The following is a 10829-nucleotide window of genomic DNA, read 5'->3' as shown; positions in this document are numbered from 1 at the left end:
TATTAAGATTAAAACATGAACAGATTTTGAATGGAATGAGGATCATCAAGAGGCTTTTGATCAAATCAAAAAAGGTTTGACAAACCCTCCAGTATTGATTCCCCCAAGGCAAAATGGAAAACCATTAAGGTTGTATGTATCAGCTTGTGAAGATCCCATTGGTAGTCTCCTTACTCAAGAAAATGAGAAGGGACACGAGCAAGCCATCTTCTACCTAAGTAGAATCTTGCATGATACAGAGCGAGGGTATACCATGGCAGAAAAATGGTGTATGTGCTTGTATGATGCACCTGTTAAGCTTATACATTATTTCACGGCCTTCACTGTGGAAGTGGTGTCTCCAATAAATGTTATAAAATATATGATATCTCAACCTTTCATAAAAGGTGGATTAAGTAAATGGAGTCTACATCTACTGCAATTTGACTTAGTATACATGCCTCAAAAGGCAGTAAAAGGTCAAGCTCGCCGACTTCCTAGCAACTCACCCTTGTTGTGAATCTAGGATCATTGATGAGGATATTCTCCCATGGACATTATTCTTTGATGGCTCTAATACTAGAGAAACAGCAGAAGTTGGAATATATATTCTATCTCCTGATGGGGTTCTAACTAAAGTAGTAGTAACTTTAAGAGGTCCATGCACTAATAATTAATAGGGATGAATATGAAGCTTTATTGATTAGACTAGAGTTGTTAATAGAATTGGGAGCTAAGAAAGCTAGAGTATATGGAGATTCGCAGTTGGTTATTTATCAAATGACTGAAGAATTTAAATGTATTTCATCTGTATCCCGGGAATATAGCAAGAAAGTACAAGAATTGTTTAAATAGTTTAAAGTGATTTCTTTCATACATATTCCTAGAGAAGAAAATGGAATAACAGTTCAGTTGTCCCAGATAGATTATGCTAGAGAGTTGATACCTTCACCAAATGAAGATATCATCCTTCAAGAAAAGATCCTAAATCCTATTAATGGAACTGATAAAGAGGTATCAGAAAATATATTGGAAGTCTATAGAGTTTCAATATTAATAGAGGATCAGGATTGGAGAAAAGAAATTATTTAATATCTCCAAGATCCAACTAGGATAAAAGTGCTAAATAGAGTTAAAATCGATGCAACTAAATTTTGCATGCAATTTGGGGAACTACGCAGAAGAGTAGGGCTGAAAGTTATTCGGATAAAATCCAAAATCCAATCCAATCCAATCCAATCAAAATTAGTAATTCGGATCGGATTCGAACTGTGTTCGGATTGGATTCGGATTGAGAATTTTTGAAAAACTGGATTTTCGGATCGGATTGGATTGAGGGTAATTGGTCCAAAAATCCAACATGACCGAATAGTAATATGCCTTGTATTATGTATCTGGATTGGGCTTAAGTGCTTATTATAAAAAAACTACTCCATAGTCCAATACACATAGCACTTCAATGGAGTTTGATGGAAAGATTGTTAACTTTAATATATTTGATTTAAAGGAAAGGAGTTTAGATCATGACTTTGTTTGTGCTAACATGATTGGTTGTCGGTTGAATGAACTTAGAAGACGTCGAGCGAGCGACGTTAAACAAAGCGCTCTTGGGAGGCAACCCATGTGTCTTGTTTTCTGTTTATTTTATTTTATTTCTTATATTTTCTTGGACTTGATTTTGAAGGCTGATTTCGCAGTGCATTGCTTCTGAAGCTTACTGCAGCACCTATTTTTGCCTCTGCTTGTAGCTGTTGCAGTAGGTGTGAATGTGTGATCCAAATGTGAGGCTCTCCACATCTAGCTAAAGCAATCTGACAGTATTTACACCCATGTCCATATTTTTATTCATGATCAATGACGCTTATAATCAGTATGTAAGGCTGCTTGGCAAGAAAAAAAAATAAGGTAGTATGGAATTATCATCTGATTTGGAGCATATTTGGTCTGCAAATATACTCCAGCAGACAACCCTTGTGTCCAAAGCTCGTGTCGTCCACCAGATTGTGTCTCTCCTCACTCATCTCCTTTTATTTTCATCTCTTCTTTCGTTCTTCTTTTCTTTTTAACATTGATGGTTGGAAATAAGTGTGGAGGAGTGGCTATCATTGTCAATTTTTGAAATTTGCTTGCTGTGTGATTGGATATATGTGGGAAGAAGAAATTTTTGCTCTGTTTGTGTTGATTTCAGCTGGATTAGTGTGTTTTATGCTGGTTTAACCTCCCCCTAGAGGTGGTAAAAGCCGACTCGACCCGCTAAGGGCCTGTTCGACAAAAGTAGTTGTTGGTTGTTGGAGTAGCTGTCAGCTGTTCGGGTAGCTGTTAGTTGTTAGCTCTTAGCTGTGAAAGTGACTGTTTACAATATAAGTGTTCGGTAAAATTAGCTGTTATTCTTATACTAACCTCCAATTTTTAATAAGTGACACATTTCTCCCTTTTATGTGAGAGCTTTTTGGAAGAAATGTGTCACTTATTAAAAAAACGGAGGAAGTATATGATAAAAATAACATATTTTTTAATTATATTATTAATTTTAATTATATGATTAATTACTATATGGTTAAATCGATCAAATGTTTATATTATGAATACAATGCAATATTTTCTTTTCATAACTGATAAATTTTAGTTGGATTTTATGGCTCTTAATATGATATCCAAATGTATACCCTTTATAAAAACTAAAACCATCCTGTAATGAATAAAATATGAAAAATTAAAATTATTTCCAATAATTCAATAATGTTGTATATCTCCAAACAAATTAAATATAGCTGTCACGCGAGGAGAAGTAATAGCTCCTGAATATATGATATTCTGTTAATCCCAAATTTTTATCCTTAATAAGTAGGATTTGTTTCCTTTGAAAAAAAAAAAATAGAACGCTACCTACAGAAACTGAACGCTATAAAATATAACGTTTGAGAAAAGCTATCCAAAAGCTATTTGAAACTCCAACAGCTACCCCAACCTCTACTATGCCAAACACTTCATTAGTGTTTTGACCTAGTCAAAACTAGGTCAAAACACTAAAAGCTAGTGCTGTTGCCGAACAGGCCCTAACTTTCTCCTTCTACTCTCTCCCTCCTCACCACCACCACCAACAACAACAATAGCAAGAGCTGCTCTGACAAATGTAATTGCGTAAGCAGAACCTAAATCATAAAAAATTCATAACAAGGTTATTCTAATTCCACTTATTTCTTAGAGTTTACTATCAACCCATCCAATTTTCTAAAATTGCACCCTATTAAAAAAAACAAGTCAAAAAGCAAATTGAAATGGTTAGATCAACCATATTGTAGTCGAATGAAGAAAATTTAGGTTGTAATTGCAGATATTCTGGTTTAATTTGTCTAAAATTGGGGACTCCAACTTATTCAAAAATCAACAACATTCGAACCAGAAAAATCAAGATATAATAAGACCAAAATGACATGAATTTATAATTCGTGATATAATCAGACCAAAAAATTTTAATGACTTGTGCTTATGGACCAAAAAGTTCTGGTTGGACAACTCGTTCATTGCGTATTAAAATGAAACTAATTAATAGTCAAGTACACTAGTTAAGTATCATATTGTTCAAGTATATATGTAATGCTTTGTGTGTGAGTTCTAATTGCTTTGTAGTATCATGCTAGGTTGTTTAATTCATTTTGTTATTAAATTATTTTTTATACTTAGCGTTACGTTGCTGATTACATTTTGGTTGTCGATCATGACTTGTGCTTATTGATCATGTGATGACCCATCTTAACTATTATATCGTTTGACAATAAATCACATGTGCCAATTGTTCATAATTCATATTGGAGATCACGATGCATGACCAGGCCCGATCCTGATCTTTTTGGGGCCCTAGGTAAAATAGTAGACTGGAGCCCTTTAAAAAAAATGTAATTTATGTTAGATTCAACTAAGGACATATGATAGTAGTTTTGGCAAAATTACACACCCATAAGGAGAAAAAACAATAACCCATTCTCCCAATTTAAAAAATTAATAAAAGGGCTCTAATCACTTGCATAAAAGAATACAAAATCAGATTTAGAAGAAGAAATTTGCAGGCATCAATTTCAATTGTCAGCATTATTAAAGTATGCATCTCTCTTATGCAACTTAATTTTCCTTGAATTCTCATGGCCTTTCATCTAATTCTTCCCACACTTACCCACTTACTGAAGAAATTTCCGAAAAAAGATATTACTTCAAACCCTCAAAAATTCAAGACAAATTATAAGCAAAACAATCGAAGAAATGATATGTAGAGCAAACTACTACAACTTGATAAATTTCCATTGCCCATATACAACAAGAACAACAAAATCGATGCAACTTGAAATATAAATGAAGCGAATATTGAAAAACAGCAAAATGGTTCACATAAAAATATACTTAATCAGATCAAATGAAAAAATAACATATCAAATACGATAGTTCGAAATTCAAAGAATATCATTAACTCAGAAATGAGTTCAATATATGAGTAAAACATGAAGATGATTGGATAAAAGACAGTCATTTTGCATCATTAGAAAAGATAGAGAGGGAGGAGAGAGAGGACCTTCGAAGTAGACAAAAACTCAAGCCGCAGTAAGGAGAGGAGAGAGAAAAAGCAGGAAATGTAGGATTTTGAGAAAATTTTGGGAATTATAAGAAAATTAAATTTGGACTTTAATTGGAAAGAGAGTGAGAGAGAATAACTGAAGAAGATGAGAAGTCTTTTGGTGTGGTGAAGACTGAAGCGTACTCTTTCTTCTGTTTCACGCGTGTAATTGCCACTATTAGTAAAATTTTTTTCTACAATTGGACCCCTTTTAGGCTGGGCCCCTGGGCCGTCGCCCCTTTAAACGCCCCTCAGGACTGGGCCTGTGCATGACAAATACAAGTGTTTAAATTATCCTTTTTTTTTGTCAGTTTGGTTTTTGGTTGGTGTGAGATTTTTGAATTTGTTGAATTTGGATTTGTGTTGGATTTCTTTAATAAAGTGGTTTTGAATTTGTTTGACTTTCGAGTTGACTTTTAATATTGACTTAGCTTGATTTTGGTGGGCCATGATTGGCTCCAATAAGACTTTTATGTTACTTTTACTTCTGCTTTGAAATACGTTTACTTATTTTCCGCTATAAGACTTTGAGTAAGTCTAAACATTTTTACACGTGGTGATAATATTCCAATAGTTCTCAATTATATTGTGAAGAAGGTAATTTTAAAAGGAGAAATTACTAAGGTGTTACATTGCTTGATATTAGCATCGAGACAAAATTACTCCAACAACAAAATATTGAAAACAGAATAATGACACTTAATTTGCGTAACTCGATAAGTTGCTCTGGAATTGGAATTTCTGAAATTAAGATTGGTTAGAGAGTTTAAGAGCTAAAGAGTTTTTTCTTGTAACTTTGCGTCACTAATTGAAGATGTTGAAGAGGTCTTTTCATCTCAGTTCAATTTTAATAGCGTTTATCATTTTTGAGCTATAGGCAGTGGCAACTCTAGCCTTCTCTCAAATTCCGACCTGGAACTACCATTGATCTTCCATCAATTAACATTGCTCCTTCACAAAACCTTATTCTTCATTTCTTTATAATTGTTCATCGATTATGAAAGTAGATCATTAGACAACGGAGATTTATGTAAGGGGTAATATAGATATAGATTTATTTTGAAAAAGAAAGGAAATAAGAGATTTTCATGAAATTGCGATGTTTGATTGATGTAAAGTATTACATGATAAAGTTGGTGCATAATTGAAGATTTAAACTGTATTAATGTTTGTCAAAAAGTGAAAAGTCACATATTCCATGTACGAGGAAATAATATAAGAGTCTCACTTGGTTTATTAGTGTGAACAATCCAACAACTCAAGTAGTGTTTCAAGTGCTATCACTATATATAGTTTAGGCTAGAACCTAAAAGTGGTAGAACCCATTGTTCACGGCCAGTCGTCCGACTCCACATGTCGTTCATTATATGGTGGGGCCGATTTTTCGGCCTTCTACATTCTCACTGTCATATATTATAATAAGATTCATCAACTGTCATTTACCCAATGTAATTCATGTAAACAATTGATCACTAAGTTTTTCCGTAACTCCTCCACCATAGTGTTACTTTTTAAAGATTAGGTAGTGCGACAATTTATATATATGGTATACAAAAATTTTCTTCACACGATTATTTCTAATAAAAGTTATGTTTTTATCTATTTATCTATCTATCATTAAGAATTGAACGAAATATATTTACAAAAACATAAATAAAGACACTCGAACTTTTACACACGTGTTTACATTTTTCGCTATCCACCTTCTCAACAAATATATGATTGAGAATTTGAGGTAGTCTTAGTCAAGTCTTTTGCTTAATAATATCTTCCATATGGAAAAAGAAAATAAGAATCAACAATAAAGAGTAGAATAGAAGACAAAAATAACTAAGCTAAGAATACTCCCAATCCCATAGTGGGTAGTTGTTACATCGGAAGCTACTTTTCCCGCCCCAACTTTAGTTGTTTCATTTCCGACAATGTGCAAAAACTATAAATTAACTTACAAAAAGAACCAACATTCAAAAAAGAAACCCAGAAAACCAGTTAAATTACCTGTCTCCTTTTTTTTCCTCTCACTACCTTTCTCTCTCTTCTCTTCTCTAAATGATCCCCATTAAAAACCTTATGATAAACAACAAAGACAAAATCCATCCATTCTTTTCTTGTTTAAAGAGAAACCTATAAAGCAGAAAAAGAAAAATAAAGCAGCACTTTGGATTCATTACCCCACTTCTCACACAAAGTATCTGAATCTCTTTTCATTTTCCCTAAATCAAAAATAATGTGCGCTTTTTTGTTCACAATTTCTTCCTTTGGTTACAAGGAAGAAGAAGAAGAGAGGAAGGAAAAACTAGAGATCTACGGTGGCGGTGGCGGATGGAGATGGCGAGTTCTAGTGGGAGTAAGAATGAATTTGGATTACAGAGACCGCCATCGAGGCGGATGACTCGAACTCCAACAATGATTGATCCGACGAAAGATGAGAGTGTTCCAATTGATAGTGAGCTTGTTCCGTCTTCGCTTGCTGTCATTGCTCCTATACTTAGGGTTGCTAATGAAGTTGAGAAGGAAAATCCTAGGGTTGCTTATTTATGTATGTAACCTCCTTTTTTAATTTCTTTCTCTTTCATTTTTTTTTTAATTTTTGTTTAGATGTGGTTTTGGTGTGATTTTCTGCAATTTGGACTTGTCAGAGTTTAGGGTCCGTTCGGTATTACTGTTGTTTTCATTTTTTTGGTGTTTAGATTTTCAACAACGTTTGACAAATTGCACTATTCATGTTGTCTTATTTGACCACATTTATTGATTTATATGTTAAACAAAATATAGTCATGTGGGGTCTTGTTTGATTCGTTTCGATATAAGCTTTCATAATATCAAATTTTTATAATTTTTACTTACATACAATTAGAGATAAAACGATTTGAAATTGTACATTGGCAAGCGTGAAAATCAAAACGTTGCAACTAAATAAAAACAGAGGTAGTATGATAAAAAATTAGTCAAATTTATTGAGATTATGATGATTTTGAAAACCGACAACTAAAAAGTGAAAACCACTAGTTTCCTGTTTTTGGTTTTTAGTTTTAAAAAAAACTGAAAACAAAAAATGATAACGAACGAGTTTTGTTTTTTTGTTTACATTTGATATTTGGCTTTTAATTGAATTTCGCTTATCTGTTTGTGGTAAAACCTAGGAATCATTGTATTATACCACCTTGTTTTCTCAAATGCCTTTTTGTACAAACAGTAAGGAAAGTGAGATTTGACCCAATTACCCATGTTTTTTTGCATATGGGATAGGTAAAGTGAGGATACGTTGATACGATGGTTAAATTGCCCCAAAATCCTTACCAAGAAAGGAAATGTTGCATCTAAATGAAAACACCTAAAAATGGATATTGTTGCAACTAAAAAAACAGAGGAAGTATGTCCTGTACTCTATAATAAAGGCTACTTTGGGAGGATGCACAACTATTGAGCAGTCTGTGGGACGAGGAGAGACATTGAAAGAGGGATCCGTGTGATGAAAAGGAAGACGGAGAGAATCCATTAACTAAAGAATTGAAGTGTTGTTTTTTACTTTGCAACTTCTTGAGAAGGATAGTATTGCATTTATCATAGAATGGAAAAAGTATACCATTCCCCTGTGAAGATGTCCTGAAACAACATTCATTCATAAGGTTTTAAGTGGGATAGTAGAACGATTTTTTTTTTTGAAGTGTGAGATTAATATGGGATTTGGGAATAGAGGGAGGTCTTAGTAGAATGATTATTTTCCCAGGTCAATTGGGACTTCTAGAAGTGGAAAATTGTTGAGTTAAGCTGTAATGGCGAAGGAGCCAAGTTTTTTGTATTGGGTAGACCAAAAATATTCGGCTTTATTTTATTTTTTGTAAACCGTATATAACACTAATTATTTTGTTGTTCCCCTCAGAAAAAAATTTCTTTTGTTGTTGACTTGTGATTTATTATTCAAAACTCTATAGGTGTAATATAACTAAGCTTAATGACATAAGAAAATACAATATCATAAAGGAATCATATAGATGAAATGTAGCAAACAGAAATAATGTGGAGCCAAATGTTACCAGTTTTAGTATGTACACAAAAAAAAAATTGCATTTAAGCTTAAAGATTCTGAAGTAATAGTATCCAGAAACTTGATTCAAGCAGTATATTCATTGCTTCGGAAGAAGTAGGGAAAAATTTTCACCATGAAGGAACACAAATGAAGTAAGGTATCAAAAAGGAATGACAAATTGAAAACCCTAAAGTAGAGAACAATACGCAAAAAGGATTACATCACCTTCTAAAATAAAAAAGAAGAAAGTTAACAAAATATGCAAAGAACATCTTGAAGAGCAAAATTGAATTGATACATGTCGATGCTAGAGTCAAACACGACACTTTCTTCTAGCTTGGTTTCTTCTCTAACCAACTAAGCTAAGTTATATTCTTGCATTAATATTTTACTACGTACTTCTAATTGTTATTAAATCGTGAGGCAGGCCACAACCCACTCGAGTCGACTCAGAAATTTACCCCTATTAAGGACAATATGTGGTTCCACATTAAATGTCGCAAGCACCCATAAAATGTTTGAAAGCGACAGACATATTTTATGTTATAGGCCCCTCTTTCTCGAATATAGAGGTTGTTCTAATGCCTATCACAAATTCAAATCTCACATTATAAGTGACACCTATGTCTCACTTTTATGGTCAATCTTGTCAATTTTGAACATTAATTTCCAATTTCCACCATTCTCTTGAAGTTATAAAAAAAGTCTATATAATTTTAGAAATGTTAGTTTCACGTTGTAGCTAAATGTAACTTTTGGTAAATATTTTGATCTAGTGAGTTTGATTTTGACCACAAAAATGTCAAATGTAGCTTATTTCTTCGAGGTATAGGTAGTATTTGCTGTTTTGGAGTGATTGCGTGATGTTTAATCAAGGAAATAATTCTTTTGTTACTTTCGTACATAAGAGCAAGAGGTCATTTTGAGTGGAAATCAAGAAGGGGGGAGCTTTACTAATTGACCAATATCAATGTCCGCAAAGGCAATGGTACCTTGAGGAAAATTGTTAAGAAAATTCATGCTCCACCCTAGTAAGAGGATCTAATCTAGCTGCTAGGAGAGCTATGACGTTCTGACTTCTGACTCCTTTATGAGATTGCACTGAAATGAGAACAAACATTGTGAGCATCCTTCAAAATAAGATCAAGGGGAGTTTTGCCAAACTTGAGATAAATGGCTTTAATGACCTTGCTTCTGAGTTGTTTTTTTTTCCTTCATGATAATGGTGTACAAATCTTTTTGCATTGCATCAACAGTTAACCTTTTTCTTGCATAGGCTGTATCTAAATTAGTAATGGCTTATGTCTTCTTTTTTTAGTATCAGTCTCAGGAAGTTATATACCTGTTCTCTTAATGGCTTATGTGATTCTGTGAACCAGGTCGCTTTCATGCATTTGAGAAGGCTCACAAGATGGACCCAACATCAAGTGGGCGAGGTGTTCGTCAGTTCAAGACGTATCTGTTGCATAGACTTGAGAAGGTAGGATTTCTTTCTTTGCTAGTTTGTTCTCTTTGCTGAACAAGTATATTTTGTTTATCTAACTATCCCAGTATATCTGGTAGATTTTTCGATTACTCTCGCGCTGCAGAGAGCACAGATGCTACTTATATGCTTGCATGTGAACCTTTTTTCGACTCAAGCTGCAGTAGATGGATAGTCTGTGTTACTTAGACTCTTCATTTACTTCAAGTGCCCGTGTAAGATCCTCGAAGCTCAGTGTTTGGAGTTATGGACCATTCACTCTTCATTTTGGTCCAAAATCGTGAAAAGTTTCTAATAGAGCCGAGTCTAACACTTGAACACGTACCTCAGTCCAAGTATCATAGTTGCAAATCTAGTTTTGTATAAGATAGCTATTATTTGATATATGGTTCCTATTTACTAATATTTGAAAAACTTTTTGGTTTGAAAAACATTTGGTCCCAATGAGGGTTTGCAACTTTAATTCCAGAATGCTGTTACTGGCTTAAATAGAAAGAGCATATGGTTTGTGATAAATCTAAAGAGATACTTAGAATAGTGGGTAGTTTTTTTCATGCCTTTTGATTTTAGATTTCAGATTTATTCCAAAATGTGTTGCTTGCTTTCTATAGTCTCAATCTAGGTTATCCTGTCGTGATATGCTAAGTGGTTAACCGGTGAATTCATCATGCAAAGCCAGGTGGCATGCTTTGAAATTGTAGGTTTAATTAGTTAGTAATCATAATTCTGTT

General features: G+C 33.6%; 1 protein-coding gene across 2 annotated transcripts in view; it reads left to right on the top strand.

Moving 5' to 3' along the window:
* The first annotated feature begins 6410 nt into the window (after positions 1–6410).
* Positions 6411–10829, top strand: part of LOC104902704 (callose synthase 7) — a 28628-nt gene continuing 24209 nt past the window's right edge. The window contains exons 1-2 of one of the 2 annotated variants that reach the window (XM_010690584.4): positions 6411–7124; positions 9995–10095. In XM_010690584.4, coding sequence (XP_010688886.1) covers positions 6908–7124; positions 9995–10095 — 318 coding nt within the window. In that variant the 5' untranslated portion in view covers positions 6411–6907. The remainder of the gene's footprint in view (positions 7125–9994; positions 10096–10829) is intronic. The other variant, XM_010690583.4, reaches the window with a different exon arrangement.

Source organism: Beta vulgaris, chromosome 9, assembly GCF_026745355.1.
Source record: "Beta vulgaris subsp. vulgaris cultivar EL10 chromosome 9, EL10.2, whole genome shotgun sequence".
NCBI lineage: Eukaryota > Viridiplantae > Streptophyta > Magnoliopsida > Caryophyllales > Amaranthaceae > Beta > Beta vulgaris.
This window is presented reverse-complemented; position numbering and strand designations above follow the sequence as displayed.